This window comes from Asterias rubens, chromosome 2 (genome assembly GCF_902459465.1).
Source record: "Asterias rubens chromosome 2, eAstRub1.3, whole genome shotgun sequence".
Lineage (NCBI taxonomy): Eukaryota > Metazoa > Echinodermata > Asteroidea > Forcipulatida > Asteriidae > Asterias > Asterias rubens.
This window is the reverse complement of record NC_047063.1, coordinates 24,932,307-24,953,308: the sequence shown is the minus strand read 5'-3', so window position 1 is coordinate 24,953,308 and position 21,002 is coordinate 24,932,307. Positions and strand designations below refer to the sequence as shown.

General features: G+C 39.0%; 1 protein-coding gene across 4 annotated transcripts in view; it reads left to right on the top strand.

Annotated features, from left to right (window-relative positions):
* The window catches only part of LOC117307433 (calcium-dependent secretion activator 1-like), a 62,420-nt gene that overhangs the window by 20,135 nt on the left and 21,283 nt on the right, over positions 1–21,002 (top strand). For all 4 annotated transcript variants that reach the window (XM_033792183.1, XM_033792182.1, XM_033792180.1 and 1 more), the window contains exons 2-15: positions 6,408–6,488; positions 8,436–8,590; positions 10,344–10,437; positions 10,904–11,025; positions 11,467–11,578; positions 11,836–11,972; positions 12,745–12,811; positions 16,249–16,357; positions 17,306–17,509; positions 18,135–18,271; positions 18,684–18,871; positions 19,307–19,408; positions 19,973–20,036; positions 20,534–20,657. In XM_033792183.1, coding sequence (XP_033648074.1) covers positions 6,408–6,488; positions 8,436–8,590; positions 10,344–10,437; positions 10,904–11,025; positions 11,467–11,578; positions 11,836–11,972; positions 12,745–12,811; positions 16,249–16,357; positions 17,306–17,509; positions 18,135–18,271; positions 18,684–18,871; positions 19,307–19,408; positions 19,973–20,036; positions 20,534–20,657 — 1,696 coding nt within the window. The remainder of the gene's footprint in view (positions 1–6,407; positions 6,489–8,435; positions 8,591–10,343; positions 10,438–10,903; positions 11,026–11,466; positions 11,579–11,835; positions 11,973–12,744; positions 12,812–16,248; positions 16,358–17,305; positions 17,510–18,134; positions 18,272–18,683; positions 18,872–19,306; positions 19,409–19,972; positions 20,037–20,533; positions 20,658–21,002) is intronic.

Here is a 21,002-nt window from a genome sequence, read left to right as displayed (position 1 = left end):
CTCTGTTCACCATTGTGTTAGCCACAGGGGTAAATGGGTTGTACACTGTTTTAAATTTAGACACCCTGTTTTATCTATCATTTACATGTACATGTACCTGTAATATATGAGTGAGTAATTTGGGTTAGGGTTAGGGTTTTAAATTTCCAGCAAATTTTGACAACTTTTTACAAAATCCTGGCTAAAACCTTGAGGTCCACAACCCTAAACACTTGTATGCTGTGCATTTAGGATTAGGGTTATAACTTATTTAGATAATGACTTTGATTCATGTTGTCACATGAGTAATTTTCAATTTTGTTTTTCCATGGTGGAAAATTACCAGAGAGATGACTAATTTATTTTCATGGAGCTTCATTCTGAGACATGTTAATTTAGGAATAAGATTTTGATAAAACAAAAGTATTAGCGTAATCTACATGTAAATGCTCACTTAATCATTATGTACAATTAAGCTGTTAAAGACACTTGACAATGTTGGTAATTGTCAAAGACTAGCTTTTACAGTTGGTGTATCTCAACAATTATGCATAAAATAACAACCTGTAAAAATTTGAGCTCAATCAAAGAAAAAACACCAATGTCACACAAAGTTGTGTGCTTTCAGATTCTTGATTTCGAGACCTCAAATTCTAAGTCTGAGGTCTCATAATCAATTTCGTGGAAAATTACTTCTTTCTCGAAAACTACGTCACTTCAGAGGGAGCTGTTTCTCACAATGTTTTATACTATCAATCTCTTCCCATTACTCGTTACCATGTAAGGTTTTATGGTGTACATTATTTTGAGTAATTACCAATAGTGTCCACTGCCTTTAACTCGCCTGATTCTACAGAAAGATCAGTGAAAAAAAAACCATCATCCACCAATTTGGAAATCTCCCTGATTATAAAAACTCTTTCCCTATTATGTTGAAGGTAATTACCTCCCTGATAGTTGTACAAAATCTCCCTGATTGCAAGATGCAAAATGTTTGAAGCTCCAGTGTACATGTCAAACAGTCTGCTACATATCTAAACAATACATGGTAACCATGGTTATCTCCCTCCCTGATTCTGCAGAAAGTTCCTTAAAAGTAAACCAACTTTTCCACAAATTTGATAACATCTGGTGATGGAAACCCTTTCCCTATTACACATTGACATTACACTGTTCACGTACATGTTGAATATAAACATTTCTCTAATTGTTGTACAAAACCTTCTTGATGTACGTGTATAGTAAACAATCTGCTACATCTCTAAACAAAACATCCCATGGTAATCATGAAAACAATCACTGCACATGATGTACATGTACATCATGTCCAAGTGTCATAGAATGCAATCTTCCTGATTCTGCAGAAAGTTCCCTGAATAATAAACCAATCTTTTCACAAACTTGAAAATCTCCCTGATTATGGAAGCTTTTTCCTCGTAAAATGTTAAATGCAATATCTCATTATGCCCCTCTGATTGCAAAATTCACATGTTGGACGCTCTGATGTACAAACCACAGTATTGTCTTCATCATGTCTTAACAATCATAAAAGTGATCACTGCACATGATGTCCAAGCGTGTCAAGCAATTGCTACAATCGCCATCATCCTTCCACAGAAAATAGAAGACAAAACAAAAAGTAGTCGCCACTACCCTGAGATGAATTTCGGCAAGGCCGGAAATTAAGGCTTATAGGCTGCGTAGTAGTCAGTGACATCACAAGAGAGTGGAAAATCCATCTATGGATTCCCAGAAGAATTGAAGAGATGTGTCATTGTATCTATTTCATCATCGGGAGCCGTTAAAGGCACTGGACACTATTGGTAATTACTCAAAATAACTGTTACATGGGTAGCATAAAAACTTACGTGGTTACGAGCAATGGAGAGCTGTTGATAGGAGAGCTGTTGAAGTAATGAAGTTTTTGAGAAAGAAGTAATTTCTTACTAACATAATATTTGAATTGAATTCGAGACCTCAGCTGAGGTATCAAATTCAAGCATCTAAAAGCACACAACTTGTGCAACAAGAGTGTTTTTTCTTCCATTAATTTCTCGCAACTTCGACGAACAATTGGTTTGTTATTTTATGCAATTATGTTGAGATACACCAAGTGAGAAGACTGGTTTTTTGACAGTTACCAAACGTGTCCAGTGCCTTTAACAGGGGGATAAGGAGACGATGGTGGACAATGAAATGATAGACGGCTTGAAATAATAGTCGGTGGTGGTGGTACACGCGACTCTTGATAGTACAGCCGTTTGGGAAATCATGACAGGGGATACTGTGTGTGTAGACGGAGCGTAAATCATCGTTGATTTTCTTTTTGTTGAGACTTTGAGCAATGGTTGAGGGCAGTAATTTGTGGGTTCTTTTGTTTGTTTCTTTGGGTCGTTCGGGGGTTGTATGTCGCCAAGATTTATGTATGTAAACTTGTCAGCGATTTTTGAACTAAAGATAATTTATAAAAGTGATGTTTGAGGACACAAGGAAAGATGTTGAATTTAATTTTTTGAGTTTTGTTTTTTCATTGGTTGCTTGTTTGGCAGTTGTTTGTCGCAACTTTTGTCCCTTCTTTTTCAAAAGGAGCTTTTGTAGATGGGATGTTTTGTTGTAAGGGTTGTTTTGTAATTGGGTTTGAGGGTAAGCTGTTTGATTCGGTGTTTGTGATTGAGCTGTTTTTCTACAACTGCTTTGTTTTTGTAAAGAGAATAAACATTGATTTTAGTTTTATATTTTGATTCACAAAACAACAACCCATATCCACCCACACACATTTCTTGTTTTACACACACACGCACACCCACCCTACATGAATATCAACCCTGTTGTAAACTAAAACTGAATGTGTTTTCATTCTAGCAGGCCCAGCCACCTCTGCAATTTACAAATTATACATATTTTTACAAATTATACAGTAAAATGTAGTTTGAGTTCCACAAGAGATTAATTTTGTGATTGAAAGCCGTTTTCTTTCAATGTTTATCAAAGAGAGGATTATACTGACCCTATCGTAGGTGTAATAGGCACCCTGCTAAATGCGCCGGAAAGCATTCAGTTGAAATGTAATACAGTTTGTTTTTATCATGGGATAAAGAAGATGATTTGCATTCAGCATAGTTTTGATTTTAACTGTATATAATTACCCTTACACCAATGTGTACTGAGCACTGTATATTCAGTGCTTTCCCGAATTCTGTGAAAAATAAATCCACAGGCAATTGACTCGGGTGGGATTCAAAGACAACCTTTGCATTGCTGTAGCAGGTGTCTTACCACTAGACCACCGACTGCTGCCTCTAGCCACTGGGCCAGCTCAGTGGTCTATTGACCCATTTCACCTGACGTCATCATCAGAAAAATCTTGAATGCACCATACTGGTGGGCAATTTCACTGTGCGTTTTCATATATAACTGTATGCATTGAGTATGCTGTGCGTTATGCAGTGAAGTGCGCGTTTTAGGCGACGCGGCGTTAAAACACGTAAACCTAACTGCCCACCAACATGGTGAGCGTGGCATCAGTCGCCACGTGTGACACGCGTGCAAGGGGTCAATAGTGGTACATATAGACTATCTGCTCTAGCGATACAAAGGTCGGGGTTCGAATCCCACCCGAGTGGTTTGCCTGCCGATGTTTTTTTTTACTGAACTCAGGAAAGTACCAAATAAACAGCACGCTTAATACACATCGGTGTAAGGTATGTAATTTCGTTGCATTGACAAAAGAGTACTCCCTTGGGCACATGCCCACACCACCTAGAGACCCCTACTCCTAGAATGGTAGCGCTACTGGCAGGAGGCACACAAGATACGTCTTCACTGGTACTAGTGATGACTGAGAATGAAAAACTTGATAGTTCAGTGGTAACCAGCTCAGCTGTAGTTGTACTTGTACCATGGATGTACTTGCGTCGCGTGGACTGTTTGTCTATTCATTACTTGGTGTCTCGTGTGAAGGCGCTGAAGCGTGAGATGAGAAGTAAACAATCCGCACTCATAAAATTTGTGACATCGAATCTAGAATTTATAAAGTTTTTTTTATAGTGGGGGGGGGGGGGGTCGAGTGAAAGGGCTCATGCCAGCCTCCTGCAACAATGCTATTATCTTGAGTTAAATGCATTTCACTGTATGTAAATTTACAGAGCTACAGGCCTGTATGCTTTGTTTTTTAAAGGGCAAGGGCACAATACATTTTCTCCTTGGTAAAGGGCACCCTATGATGAAACTGTAAGTTTCTTCTGTAGCATTTCAGGAGCACCAAGGCAATGGCCTGGGGGCATGGAAGCAATCCCTGTCATTGCCTTCTTGACGTACATGTATCAGACCTGCAGTTAGTTCTGCGTATGGTCTTAACACCACACTTTACCTGTGTAACACTAACAGCTGATTGGTTGATCAATATGGTTGGTCAATAGACTGGGAAATAACACCAAGAGTTGGCAGTATTGTATACTCAGTACTTTCCCCGAGTCCTGTTCAAAAAAATATACCCCCATAGGCATATTACTAGGGTGGAAAAGAGAAGACTGTTTTTTAAAAGGGGACATCTGGTAGAAGAGGGAGGTGACTCAAAAGACTTCTCATACATGTAGGAGACAATGGGGGATGTTGAAAGAGGGCGTCTTGTAGGATGGAGGCGATCAATGGATACGGGATACAGGGAGGAAGACGGACATGAAAGGAGATTGTCCACTCGCTGGGAATATGAGACTTCTCTCTGTGTATAAGTCAGTCACTGGAGATGAATTGAAATGGGAAAAAAAGATTTTTAAGTTCGGATAGATGTAGGAGGAGGATATGAAAGAGTTGACGGTCAGTTTGAATGTGAGGATGAGAAGGGATGGGGGTGCAAGGAGTTATATACAAAGGGGTTTCAGGGAGGGGGTGGGGAGGGATTGGAAGTACTTACATGTTGTAGGGTTTGCAAGGGTTTGGGGCGAGAAATACAGTACACAAGATATTAGGGGTCGGCAAGGCGGGGTTGAAAGTAGTTTATAAGATATACTCAGGGTTGGTAAGGGGGTTGGAAGTGAATTTAAGATATATGTTTTAGGTGTTGGCAGTGGGGGGGGGGGAGTATTAGATAATATATTTGGGGAAGACAAGGGGGGGGAAGTGCATGTAGATGATACAAGATCTCTGGGTAGGCAAGGGGAGGGGGAAGGATGTTACAAGATACTGGGTGTGGCAACCGAAGGGGGCGAATGTAAAGAAGATCTTCAAAAATAAGAATCTTTTGGTTGGTGAGGGAAGGGGCAGATGAACATGCACCGTTATCAGCTTAGTTGTTTTGAATGATTTCCAGGCCTGATACTTTCTGGAAGCAACGGGGGCACGATCCTCGGTCATTGCCTCGGTGCCCTTTGAAATGTTCCAGCAGGAGCGTTACAATTTTTCTCACAGCAGTGCCCTATTGAAAAACTGCCTCTTCCTCCCAAGAATGAAATGACAGGCCTGGGTTCGATGAAGTTGTTGTCTGCACCGGCTTGAGTATCGCAAAAATGTTAAAAGGTTACATCTATCCCAATTAACATGAAACAGTGATACAAATTACATTTTATACTGGTATTTCCTGTTTTGCAAGCAAGTTATTTTACCATATAAGCCACAATCAAGGCCCTTTCACACAGCTGGCTGCATGGATTACAAAAACCCACAGGAAAAGTTTCATGTAGAATTTAGTATTGAAAACAAAAACAAAACAATGTTTTTGGTCTTTGTTGCCTTGCTCATCACAGTTTTGGACACTTTTGGTAGTTTTCAAAGACTAGTTTTCACAGTTGGTGTCTCTCAACATGATTGAGCTCAATCGGTCGTTGAAGTTGCGAGATATTAATGAAAACAAAAAACACCTTTGTTGCACCATGGTCACACGAAGTTGTGTGCTTTCAGATGCTTGATTTCGAGACCTCAAATTCTAAATCTGACGTCTCGAAATCAAATTCGTAGAAAAATACTTCTTTCTTGAAAACTACGTAACTTCAGAGGGAGCCATTTCTCACAATGTTTTATACTATCAACCTCTCCCCATTACTCGTAACCAAGAAAGGTTTTATGCTAATAATTATTTTGAGTAATTACCAATAGTGTCAACTCCCTTTAAGTCTTCACATGATTTTATGAGGTGTCATGGGCGATGTTTGTTCTCCTCTTTCGAAAAATTCTACGTTCTTGGCTTCACAACCAGAATGATTAAACAAATGAATTGATTAAACATTTTTGTTGTTGTGTCCTATTAATTTTGTGAATGGCGATTGGACTTTTGGATATATAAATAAAATACTAAAACTAAAATGAAGAAATGGTTATAAGTAAGTATGGCAACCATTAATCTTTTGCGTGTTTAACATTATTTCAACAAGGTATTTTGGTACAATTGTTGGATTATAACGGGACAATTTCTTGCATCTTTTGTTTGATTACAGTTGGACAATGCAGATGAGCAAGCAGCCCAGATCAGGAGAGAACTGGATGGGAGACTGAAACAGGCAGAAGATCTTGCCAGGGTAGGTACCTTAATGTTGTCATTTAGTGGCTGCTTAAATACACCTTTCATCTATCACGCTGTCGCCATCTTGGTCTTGTTCTCTGCAAACATCAGCATTAATGCATGCTAACATTCAATGTACAAAAAAGGAACCAGACTTTATTTCCTCCAGCCTCAGTTTGCTTACATTGATTTGAATGGGAGAAAATCAAGATGGCCGCACCATGATTGTTTTTGGATAATTATGAAGTAACTGTGTAGAGCTATTTGAACGGCTGCTTTTGTGCTTTACTGTGTGATTTCCATGTCACAGAGCTGCAAACTGGTAGCACAGAAAAAGGCATGCTATTAACCTTCTTCAAGTGCTTACTGTAAGAAAATGAATGACGCAAAACAATGCCCCTTGTGAATGCGCAACCTGGGCCCAATTTCATAGTGCTGCTTAACGGTAAGCAAATTTTTGTGCTTACTGTAGCAAAACAATATTGCTGAGGTGCAAGGGAATTTCACAGGTTAGCAGAAAAATTAGGCGGTCATATTGCACATTCACCATGGCTTTGCATTGTGACGTCATTTATTTACCTGCAGTAAGCACCGGAAGGTTAGCATGCCTTTTTGTGTGCTTACAGTTAGCAGCGCTATGACATGGAAATCGCACAGTAAGCACAAAATTGGCCCGCGTTCGGATTTTCACGCTAACCTGTGAAATACACCTTATCTTGAGCAAACTTTCTGAAAATCTAAGCAGAAAAGTGTACTTACCGTTTAGCTGCGGTTTCCATTCTTTGACCTTAGCGATGGCGGTCTCAAGCAAGTGGTGTTTGGTAAGGGGGAATTCTTGACCTTAGCGATGGTGGTCTCATGCAAGTGGTGTTTAGTAAGGGGGAATTCTTGACCTTAGCGATGGCAGTCTCATGCAAGTGGTGTTTGGTAAGGGGGAATTCTTGACCTTAGCGATGGTGGTCTCATGCAAGTGGTGTTTGGTAAGGGGGAATTCTTGACCTTAGCGATGGTGGTCTCATGCAAGTGGTGTTTGGTAAAGGGGAATTCTTGACCTTAGCGATGGTGGTCTCATGCAAGTGGTGTTTGGTAAGGGGGAATTCTTGACCTTAGCGATGGTGGTCTCATGCAAGTGGTGTTTGGTAAGGGGGAATTCTTGACCTTAGCGATGGTGGTCTCATGCAAGTGGTGTTTGGTAAAGGGGAATTCTTGACCTATAGCGATGGTGGTCTCATGCAAGTGGTGTTTGGTTAAGGGGGAATTCTTGACCTTAGCGATGGTGGTCTCATGCAAGTGGTGTTTGGTAAGGGGGAATTCTTGACCTTAGCGATGGTGGTCTCATGCAAGTGGTGTTTGGTAAAGGGGAATTCTTGACCTTAGCGATGGTGGTCTCATGCAAGTGGTGTTTGGTTAAGGGGGAATTCTTGACCTTAGCGATGGTGGTCTCATGCAAGTGGTGTTTGGTTAAGGGGGAATTCTTGACCTTAGCGATGGTGGTCTCATGCAAGTGGTGTTTGGTAAGGGGGAATTCTTGACCTTAGCGATGGCGGTCTCATGCAAGTGGTGTTTGGTAAGGGGGAATTCTTGCAATTTATTTACAAGAGATTAAGACAAAAAGTAGGTTAAAAATTAAAAAAAAGGAGTGATCACACAGGTTTAAACCCAAAGTAAAAGTGCATTATTCCTGTTGTTACATTGACCACATAGTGCACTCTTACATATGTACATGTAGTGCCTTTATCAGCTGAAACCATAGGATAAGATTTTGAATGACGAGTCAGTACGAGATGGGATTTAAGGCATTGCATGTTGAGCTTTCAATATTTGGTTTGCAGTAACACCATGTGAGTCAATGTGACAATAAAACAAGAAATGGGGGGTGGTGGGAATAAGGCCCAAGCAGCCACTCAAAGTCACTCTCGGCAAAAAATAATTTTGAGAGGTAAAATTTCTCTTCTCTCCCCAGACGAAGAAGGGGCCAAGGTTCATCGTGAAGGAGATGGAGAGTCTGTTTGTGGAGGAGCTACGGTCTGCCGTCAACCTTCTCATGGCCAACCTGGAGAGTTTGCCGGTGTACAAGGGCAATACAGATTCCAAGTATTCACTTCAGAAACTCAAGAGGTATATCTCCGTCCGCGATGGATGGCCAAAGGAACAGATGGTTGCTTGTCAAAAAAAAAACATCCAAGAGAATATTTTATTACTGAATTCTTTTATTTTCTTTGTATCCCCCCTCCCTATATCCAGTGAGACTTACATGTTTGGTAATAGTTACTAAAATAAATAAAGAATATGTACTAAGCTTCAATTTGGTATAGCATTTATTACCTCTTTCATATTCACTAAGTTTGTTTTGATAAAAGCGTTTACAAACATGACAAATGCTTTGGGGTTTCAAGGGTCGGAAACAGAGAATAATAATAAGAACAATCCAGACCAAAATAAAACTTGTTCCGAAAGTAAGGTCAGAAAAGCTAATGAGACATTCAAAGTAAAAGTAGCACCAAGGCGTGAAAGACCAAGTTTAGCTTTTTATTCAACTGGTCCTCAAGCTTTTGCATCATTTTTTGTTATGTCAATATTTTATAATAAACATTATTGTTATTATTATTATTGTTATTATTTATTCGACATAAAAACGCATACAAAATACATTCATAAACTAAACAAAAGCCAGGGACATATGCGGAATTAAAAAAGTTTACTGAAAAACTAAGGCCATCAATTGAAATATCTCTGGCCACATCAACACAAATGTATTTTGAAATATGAAATATATTTCATACTTAACAGGGATGCTTTTATAGAAAAGCAAAATATTACGCAAACACTTACAATCGGAACTGAAAAAGGCACATATAATTAGCTCCTCAGTTCTGGATTTAGTGCGTACACAGAAATAAACTACCCCCAGTCTAAATATTTGCCTGTGCAAAATGGCCTTAAGGATGAAATAATTCCCTGAATCCCGCCGTCTGCAAAGTATTCAAATTAAACCAGCCTCCATTATTGCGTAGTACGGTCAATGAATTAATTAATGGAATATTTGTCTTCTCGTGGGTATATACATAATTCCTGGGAGGATGTAAGGTTGTCTAGCCAAACAAACCCAAGGTCTTTGAACAAAAGGGTAAAATTAGTAGTAGTTCAACTGGCAAATAGTGTGTAGCCTTGACTGTGGTGAAATTTCCTAGTTGGTCACGCATCCCTATAAATAAGGTCCCCGTCACAACCAATGCTAATTTTTAAATATTCAAATTGATTGCAATACATTTTAAAGGCAGTGGACACTATTGGTAATTACTCAAAATAATTATTAGCATAAAATTTACTTGGTAATATTTACTTGATAGTATACAAATATTGACTGTTTCGAGTGCTGTGGTTAAAACTACGACTCCCGAGGTGATCTCCGGAGCGTTCTATTTTCCTGAGGCGCAGCCGAGGGAAAATGGAACAGCCCGGGATTACCAAAAGCACCCAAATTTGTGCAACAAGGGTGTTTTTATTTTTTTGCAACTTCCCTTATCAATAGAGCCCTCACAGGTTTGTTACTTTATTTAATGTTGGCATAAACCAAGTGAGAATGCTGGTCTTTGACAGATTACCCAATGTTGGCATAAACCAAGTGAGAATGCTGGTCTTTGACAGATTACCCAATGTTGGCATAAACCAAGTGAGAATGCTGGTCTTTGACAGATTACCCAATGTTGGCATAAACCAAGTGAGAATGCTGGTCTTTGACAGATTACCCAACGTGTTGATTGCCTTTAACCACTCGGCCATGATACACTGCAAATATGATATTACTATCACAGAGTTTTAGACTAAATGGTATACATGTAAACGCTTCATTCTTTTTGAATCTAACCAGGGCTCAGAACACAGCTGTCTCCATGATGGAGGTTACCGAGGACTCAGAGCCCACATTGTCCAAGTCGGATGTCGTCCTTTCATTCACGCTGGAGGTAGAGACAATCTAAACAGAAATAGAATTCGTACATTTGTAATTTGACCAGAGAACATCTGTCTGCTCGTTATCCACTTAATAGCAAGACATGAATGTTTGACGACAGAAGTCACGATCTAGGGATCACTTATCATAAGGTTTTATCAAATAATACTTTTGGTTAAATTGTTGACCTGTTGACACATCCTAGCGCTGTGCAACCTCTGGGAAAGGCGCTCTATAAATGGCAGCTTATTATTATTATTATTATTATTATTATTATTATTATTATTACTAGGTTATTTTTAATTGGTTCACATCAGTTGCTCAATCAAACCAAGACTTGGGGAAATTTCATCCTAATAAAATGTGGTTGTGTTTTAGTGAAAGCAACACAAACATTGTAAAATTATTCTTCGCTGGTCTCATGAAGTTGCCGTTCTGTCAAGGGCTTTTTTATTGACACCTTGCTGTTCTACTTCTAGGTTCTTGTGATGGAGGTGCAAGGTTTGAAGTTCCTAGCTCCTAACAGGATTGTGTACTGCACCATGGAGGTAGACGGTGGAGAGAAACTGCAGACAGATCAGGCAGAAGCCAGCAAACCAGCGTATGTTCACTTCTCACTTGTATTGTATTGCTGGGACTTAATCAAGCCTTGCCTGCTTCCTTTTTAAAGGCCGCCTCCTTTTTTATTAAAACAATACCAGCTAGAAAAAAGTTTTGAAAAAAAGCCCTGCCAATTACCTAAAAAAAAAATTTAAAAACGTGCCAGGCAGCCATTTTTTGAAAAAGAAAAACATCCTCCTTTCAAAAAGGGAGGATGCTAAACATATTTTTTTATTTGTTTGGCCTTGTGGGCTCTGGTTTCGTGTGTGATGTCTCATATCTTTCAACCTGTTTTTTTTTACGACAAAAAGTATCTCTGTGTTTACTTTTCGCAAAATTTCATTTGCGAAATAGGCTGTTTTGGCATGTATGCATTTAAGCTTTCTGTGTATTTACACGCTTTATAACCAAAACTTACCAGCATATTCAATATTATTCTTAGTTGGGACACGCAAGGTGACTTCACTACAACGCACCCACTGCCTGTGGTCAAGATCAAGCTATACACAGAGAATACAGGAGTGCTTAGCATCGATGATACCCTCCTCGGAAAGGTAAAAACCTGCTTAGCTAATTGGATTTACTAAGCAGGAGCAAGCGGGAAACCAATCACAAACACTGCACAGTATCACATTACATTTTGACTGGTAACCTGCTTGACTGTGTGTCTGTGGTCCAGTATGAACAAAAGTATCTTTCTTAACTGGATGTAGAAGTTCAGGCAAGGAACCATGGTTGACTGTTGGTTGTTAGGTGCACATGCACAAAGTTTACTCTTTATCTCTAGTCAATTACCGTCTTGCATTTGCAGATTGTGACGAAACCGACGCCCAACAGTCCTAAGACGCCCGAATGGTACAAGATGAACACGCCCAAACAGATGCAGAATCCCATCAAGATAAAGCTAGCCATCCGAATGGATAAGCCACAGAACATGAAGCACTGTGGGTGAGTAACATGGTTACTAGTTTCACGAAAGAGAAGTTTCAAACTTTTACTTGAAAATATTGTTGGAAATTTTCTTTAAAGACACTGGACACTATTGGTAACTGTCAAAGACCAATCTTCTCACTTGGTGTATCTCAACATATACAAAACAAACCTGTGAAGATTTGAACTCAATTGGTTGTTGAAGTTGCGAGATAATAGTGGAAGAAAAAATACCCTTGTCGCACGAAGTTGTGTGCTATCAGATGCTTGATTTCGGGACCTCAAAATCTAATTCTGAGGTCTTGAAATCAAATTCATGGAAAATTACTTCTTTCCCGAAAACTACATTACTTCAGAGGGAGCCGTTTCTCACAATTTTTTATACTATTGCTTGTTACCAATTAAGTTTTTATGCTAACAATTATTTTGAGTAATTACCAATAGTGTCCACTGCCTTTAAAATATTTGTATCTAGTCAGTTTACCTTGTGGTTTATTTCTTGACAGTTATTTTGTCCACATAAGAAATCCTGCTCTTTGATCTACATCTCTAGTGCTGAGGACACTGTTTCTAAAAGTTCTGTGAAATCTAAACATCAGGGGTTACCAAAAGGTTCAAATGTAGTCACTTCAACATACCTCCCGAAAATTGGATCTCTAGTACCAGACTTTTTTTTGTCAACAATGACTCTCCCCCCTTGGTTTTCAAGTGAAAATTCCACATGTTTGCACAAAATTGATAAGATTATTAATTAGTACTCTGAGAAACTTGACTGATTTTCTTTTGGCAGATGGATGTACTGTATGGGAAAGACAGTCTGGAAGAAATGGAAGAAGCGGTTCTTTGTTTTAGTCCAGGTAGGTTTAAGGATAAAGAAAGAATCTTAAAAGGTTAGGTTTTTGGAGTTATGGCTTCTGACTGGCACCGTGATTAGTAGGGATTACTGTACTGGCACTCTACCAAATAATGAGGTATCCAGCCCTATGTTGTTGATCCAGTAGGGAGATCCCCAACATAGGGCTGGATAGCACAATTGGTAGTATGCTGGTACATTAATCTGTAGATTATTGGTTTGAAGCCCACTCCAGTCAATTTGTTTTTGTTCAAACCTCTTTACAATCTAAGAGGTGTGTTTAAGAAACATGGGAAAAGCGCAGGTAGGTTGAAGGATGAGTAGACATTCTTACCAGGTTGGTTTAATAGTACCATTGCCATTATAGCTCTCTGATGAGTTGAAGATTAAGTTTGGATCAGTGTGGAGCTATAAAGCCTCTATTGACTTCTATTTGTGTCAGCTTTGAAAAAAAGTGTCATTTGAGTTGCCATGACTTCTTTTAAAAAGGTCAAATTCCATATTGTGACAACACGTTGACGTGTTAAATGCAAGAGTGTTTAAATAATAGGATTCGAAGAGAGTGAAATTATGCACACTGACAACACCAACTGTTTATCAGCTGTGTTTTTAGGACACTAGAGTTGTGTAGTCACAAAAACCTAATCGCCATCCGTCACTCCCAATAAATCACACGCCACTTGAGGGCGCTATCATTCCTTTTAGCGCTATTGTACCATGAACCGCTATGAATGATAGCAACCTCTTGTTGAAACCAAATAATAAAGGTTTATATGCTGATGTAATGTGTTTATGTTCTTGAGGTTCTTGTTTGTGTATGAAATTAATTTGTGATGAGGCCACCAAAGAGTGTAGAACATTGATTGGAAGTGGTGTTAGTTCTCTTAATGGAAGTCACTCTGTAAAAGTGCATCCCATTAGCTTTGCACTTAATGATCAATACCATTAACGATCTTGTAATTAGACCAGCAGCTGGTGTCAATGAAGGATTGTCAGGAGTCTGCAGAGGAGAGTAAGTTGTTCTTCAGTTTGTTGGTTATTTGCGGTGCTTTTTCTCCCCCCGCTGCTGGATTTTCTGCTTCAAATTAATACTTGGACTAGGACCTGAGCTGCTTTAAGATAATGATTAAAAGTGTAATCTGCAGGTTACATAACATGTATGGAGATGGTGTGATCATTCTAATAAAAAAACACTAAACAAAATAATTTGGTTTGCAAAAATATTTGCTTTAAAGGCACTTAATTGACATGTTTGATAATTACTAAAAATATATATTAGCATAAAACTTACTTGGTAAAGAGCAAGAGAGATTTGTTGATAGTAAACAGGTTAAAAACATTGTGAGAAGCGGCTCCTGATGAAGTAAAGCATTAATGAGAAAGAGGTTATTTCTCACTAACTTATTTGAATCTGACAAAGACTTCAGACCTGAAGCTTATCTCAGGCATCTGAAAAAACACAAATTTGTTCAATAAGGGTGTTTCGTCTTTCATTATTTTCTAACCCTCGATGTAACATCGATGACCAATTGAGCCAAAATGTCCACAGATTTGTTATTTATTGCATATGTTTGGATACACCAAGTGAGGAAAGAATAACACCCTTGTCACACAAAGTTTTGTGCTTTCAGATGCTTGATTGCGAGACCTCAAAATCTAATTCTGAGATCTCAAAATCAAATTCGTGGAAAATTACTTCTTTCTCGAAAACTACGTTACTTCACTATGTTTTATACTACCAACAGCTCCCCATTACTTGTTACCAAGTAAGGTTTTATGCTAATTACCAAAAGTGTCCACTGCCTTTAAATCGAAAAGGGCACTTTGGATCTTCTTGCTTGCGGAAATATTTGCTAAGAATTCATTTTGTTTTAAAACAAAATTGAAGGTAGTCTATAAGTTAAGGATCTGTATGGTGAGTTATATAAAACAAAATATTGAAAGCATTTCATTCGAGCATTTGCACAAAATACAATCACCCGGTGAAGTCTGGCTTTTCCATTTCATCTCTGGAAATATGAAATGGAATAGTCTAGATTTGACTTGCTAATTATATTTCATCTCTGGAAATATGAAATGGAATAGTCTAGATTTGACTTGCTAATTATATTTCATCTCTGGAAATATGAAATGGAATAGTCTAGATTTGACTTGCTAATTATATTTCATCTCTTGAAATATGAAATGGAATAGTCTAGATTTGACTTGCTAATTATATTTCATCTCTTGAAATATGAAATGGAATAGTCTAGATTTGACTTGCTAATTATATTCTGCTTCAGTGTACCCAAACGCATTCAATATTTAAATGTGCAACACATTTGAGAAAGACCTCTTTCAAAAATTACCTTTTCCCCCAAAAGCATTGATTCACTTTCTAACGCTACAGCAGCTTGATTTTTGGGCGGTAATGTTGTTTGCCGAATCCTTTTTGCTTTGAAATTTGGTTGATTGATAATACCACTTGGCTTTGATACTAATGACAATGAGTTTTGACACAGTTTGGATTAACCTTGTTTCCAGCAGGGATGCGGTGCTTTTGGTTGCTGTAAACCAATTACTAACTTGTTCTGGATAAATGCCAGAGTTTCATCATTTATCTGGATCATTTAAGCCTCACAGAGTTTTCGCCACGTTTGAAAAAACTAATCAGTTGATGCCCACACTCTTCATGACTTGAGTTTCAGAAAAATTAATTCAGCCGTAAAAAACATTGTTTGTACACTTGAAGTCACTCAAGATCTTTGCACATGGTAGCCTTCAGCTAACACAATATTACTAATTACATTTTCAATGTTAATTGGCCTTCGGGCTATTACCTCGGTTAATCCCAGGAAGTTTGTGTGTTCAGAATTGGGAGTGCATTATAACTTACTTGTTTTGACAGTGTTTTGCTTGCTGTTTTCAATGAACGTATAATTGCCCCCTTTTTTCAAGACAAACAGCCCAATCAACATGTTGTTTTGCTAGGTCAAGAAGGGTGTGTGTGTTGGTAGGCATACATATTGAAACATTCATACGTACATCTAATGTCCTGCCAATTTTTTCGCTAAGCAGCGAAAGGTTCAACAACATTTTTCATTCAAGAGGTTTGAAATTAATAATAATAATAAGAAGAATACTAATTTACTGGGTTATAGTGTTTTGCAAGGTGTGTGTATCTACATTTCTTTGTACATTCCATACACAACACAGCACACTGGACCTAGTACGACTTTACATCCCATCCGAAGAATGCAGCAATAATGGTTAAGTGTCTTGGTTTCTAAGGACACAAGTGTTATGACTTGGACTCGAACCCACACTCTGCCGATCAGCAGAAACAGGTTGATGTTCTTATCTTCTCCGCCACTACACTTCATAATCTCCTATTGCTTTGAACCCTCAATAATGTGACTTTGTTTTTTGTTTTCCCCCCTCTCTTTTTGAATCTTTTGACAGGTGAGTCAGTACACATTTGCTCTGTGTAGCTACAGAGAGAAGAAAGCCGACCCCAACGAGATGATGCAACTAGACGGTTACACAGTCACCTACACTGACCCCGAACCAGGTCAGTATGTTTATTGTCTTTCTGTTTTTGTAGACCCCTCACTCTGATGGTACATGCGGCAACTGCGAACCAACGGTCTGCCACTTTGTGAGTCAATGAGCGAGGAACAGTGAGCAAATAATATAATGCAGGCTCATCACCTAAAACGCTTGCTGCGCAGTAGAACACACAGGGAATTAGACTCTCAAAAATGGTGCAACCATGCTTTATTGTGGTGATGACGTCGGGTGAAACTGTCCCTGAATGTTGGCTGGGTTCTCCGGGACCCAAAGAGTTGTTTCTACTTGATGTTTGTCTTGGTTTTAAATGCCCTAATGTACAATCTGGAGCATTGTAAATGGTAATATCGTCATGATTTTGGGGAAATGAGTACTGCAATTTGTTTTAAATAATGTTTGTGTTTGTTTGCGTACCAGCCTTAATATGCGCATATCGGCATGCAATTTGTCATGGCCAAGCTGTTAATCAGCAGAGTATGGGTTCGAATCCCGGTCGTGACACTTGCTACATAAAGTTGGGGAGGTAGTGCTTTCTGCTCTACCAACCAGGCTTCGGATTGATGATACCCAAGCCTACACATCTGTATGGAATGTAAAAGAGGTAACCCTGTTTCAGCCCTAGGAGTACATGTAGGTGGCAGCGGCCTCTGGAAAAAAATATTTGTAGCCCACACTTTGAAGTGGCCTTCAGGCCTTTTTTTATATTTCATTTCAGATACATTTATTTCATGTCAACATCAATCAATACATTGTAATAACATTGTTCAAAAATCATATAATAACTTGTACTAAAGAAAACTTAATCCAGTTAATGAACAATAAATAGAAAATAGCTTGACGTTAACATGTAGGATAAAGAAGAAGCAAAAGCTTTTATTTCCTTTCCTCTTTCAGCCTGAAAATTGAGCTGAATTTTAACTTCCAATGACCTTTTCTGTTTCCCACTCAGACTTGGAGAGCCAAGGAGGTCGTTTCTTCTTCAAAGCCCTGAAGGAAGGTGATGACATCGTCTTGGCATGTGATGAGGAAGTGGACCGCCAGCTGTGGGTCCAGGCTATGTACCGGGCCACGGGGCAAACCCACAAACCTGTCCCCCCTACGCAGATTGCTGGCGGTAAGGGTGCCAATGCCATCATCTCAAGACTGCAAGGAGGTAAGCAGTAATCAGGCCTGTGATTTCATACCTACATACATTGTAGATGTAAATTGTTATGTACCTCAGTCACAAATTGTTGAAAACTAATCATGTGATGTGATACAAAAACGCATGTACCATAGCTACACAGCGCTGGGGGGGGGGGGGGGGGGGGTTAGCATGAGTTTTGTTTACCAGTGTACATTACCTTGATCGTTCCCACCATTAGCCGATTTCAAGCAAAACACCCGCGGGTTCAAGGGAACAGTGAAGAATTGTTTCTTACTTGAACAACTGTTATGTTATCCATACTCTGTCAAATTTGAAGATGCCTCCAGGGCAAATGGCACCTTCGCCTCTGGTGCACATTTCCCCCCTCGGGTGTATAGAGAACACCATGGACCCTGTCACAGCGTGCAACAATTGTATACTGTTTTTTAAATCGCCATTTCATCAAGGTCACAGCGCTTTGAAATTATTCTTATTTGTTTAATACTAGTTGATTCATAGTGTTTTATACTATCATTTGCATGTTACCAGGTAAGTTTTTATGCTAACAATTATTTTGAATAATTACCATTAGTGTCCAGTGCCTATAATACCTAATCAAAATTTACTCTGGGCTTTTATTTTTTGTCTGTAGATGCAGACCGTGCCCGCAAGCACGGCATGGATGAGTTCATTCACAAGAGTCCATGTGAGTTTGACCACTCGGCTTTGTTTGAGTTACTCCAAGAACTCACTCTGGACCATAGACTGAATGACTCGTACTCGTGTCTGGTGAGTAGCATTCACTTCCCACTTCAAAACCCAATTTTCGTTGTAGTGCTATAGACTCCTGGCACATCGCGGACAATGTGCGTCTACCTTTTCCACCTTTTTGGGAGTTAATACCATTGTGCACATTTTGACTCACAAATTGAGTCACTGACCAACAGTATGATATTACTGCTGGATTTTTGTAGCTAGAATTACCCCAAAAGATATTTTTTTCCATTTCCATGCATATTTTAACCTTCCCATAATGACTTCCCATAATGACTCCCAATAATATCAGAAAATTTGTTAAGGTTTATACATATTAATTGCTAAATACGACCTTTTTTCAATGTCTTACATTTTCCAAATACCATGCTTGATTTAAACACATGTGATTAAAGTTTATTCGTTTCATCTCTTTCCTCCTTCCCAGGGTTGGTTCAGCCCCGGTCAGATCTTTGTTTTGGACGAGTATTCGGCTCGGTACGGGGTACGAGGTTGTCACCGCCATCTCTGCTACTTGAACAACCTCTTAGACAGGGCAGAGAAAGGAACCATGATCGACCCCACACTTATCCACTATAGCTTTGCATTCTGTGCCTCTCATGTCCATGGCAACAGGTAAACAAAAAGTATACAGTTAACACTTCCACAATATCAAGGTCTTACAGGCACTGGACACTATTGGAAATTACTCAAAATAGTTGTTAGCATAAAAGCTTAATTGGTAACGAGCAATGGAGAGCTGTTGATTGTATAAAACATTGTGAAAAACGGTTGCCTCTTAAGTTACTTAGTTCTGGAGAAAGAGGTTATTTCTCACTCAGATATTACAGACTTTAGGCCTGAAGCCTTTTATTAGGCATCTGAAAGCTCACAAAGATGTGCAACAAGGCTAGTTTTTCTTTTATCTTTCATTATTCTCTTGTAACTTCAATGACCAGTTGAGCCCAAATTTTCACAGATTTGTTATTTTGCATATTATTTAGTTTCCCTGGTGGTTTAATACTTGTATTGAATATCATAGCAATTTGTCACTTTCCTTTTAATCCAAAGGCCCGATGGCATTGGTACAGTAACCATCGATGAAAAAGATAAATTTGATGAAATCAAAGACCGACTCCGCGGTCTGTTAGAACATCAAATCACACATTTCAGGTAAGAACAAACTCTGTGAACCAAATAGGTTGACAACCTTGCACCATTATCACATGGGGCTCTTGTCTGCCATGCTCATCATTGTATGAGTCAAGCTATTTATGGTAACAGACCATGGCCTCTGTGGCCCCCCGTTGCCCCTGGTCTTGGCCTTGGTGACCTTCAAAAGTTTCCCATTGACTTAAAGATTTTCCAATGGAAGTGCTCTCTGCAAAGTGAAAATGGCCTTGCCCTTTCAACATGTTCGAAGATGAAATTCCAGGCATGTGGTAAGCGTGTAAACCCAGCACCATGTTAAATTGGCACTGCACTGTATAACACACAGGGACAGTTATGTATATGTACTCCAACAAAAAGGCACAACCAAGATAAATGTCATGCCTTTGAGAAAGACTCTAATGGGGTCAAAACACCAGGCCATTTAGGATTTCTCATACAAATGTACTATACGTTATTTTTGGTTGTCAACAGCTTGCAACATTAATTTTATTGTCGTTATTAATGAGTTGAAACTAAAATAAATCAAATGAAACTAATGTTTTTGGTTCCTGCTGTGTCTCTCAGGTATTGTTTTCCTTTTGGAAGACCAGAGGGTGCTCTCAAGGCGACGTTGTCCTTACTGGAAAGGGTGAGTTTGTTTACCCCATGGTTACCTCGGCACATTTTCACACTGTCCCCGCCTAGGTTCCTATTCCACTGGCTTGCGCTTGCATGTTTCAAGAACATCTTGGGGTATTACCTCGTACCCCTACTCCAGAGTAGTGTTGGTATTCACCGGGGTATGCCCATTTGCCAAGTAAGATCAGGGGTAAAGCTAGCCGAGTGTGAAAGGGCCGGCTGTTATTCACAGGGGTTGCCCCAGGGGGATAGATTAGTGTGATAGGGCTCTTGTAACCTCTAATGCTGCATTTGCATTGGATTAATAATTCATTTTTTTATCCCATTTTTCAATGTCCACCCAAAAGTTAGATTAAAGTTTACTCAGCCAGTTTCCTGTGAGCTTTATTGCGTGATGAAAATAATCAGTTTTTTTTAACATGGCGTCTTTGATGTTAATTTGTTTATGAAGTAAATATACTAAACCTGAGATAGAAGTTGTTTTATCTTGACTGTACTTGTGCCCAGGTGTTGATGAAGGACATCGTAACCCCGGTACCTCAGGAGGAGGTACGCTACACAATCAAGAAGTGTCTTGAGAATGCTGCCCTCGTTAATTATGAACGTGTCTCTGCCTACGCCAGGATAGAAGGTATACACAAATGAGCGTCCATCTTTACTCATATACTCATTAAAAAAAATATACTCATCAAAAGTCCCCTTTTTTCACCTGTCATTTTCACTTTAAGTTTTTGGCGATAGGAGTTTTTATAATAAATTTGCTTTAGATATCTGATGAGAGTTGAACAAATATAAGGGTTGATTGCCTGGGTTTTTATTTTTAGAAAAAGGAGGATAAGGGGCTTTTTTATTTTTAGAAATTTCTGTTTTAGGAAGAAAAAGCCATACAAAAGAATTGCTGGCTTTGTAGCACTTTGACGTTTAAAATATGGGTAATTAAAACCAATCGGCTAAAGAATAGTGCTAAGACGAGGCA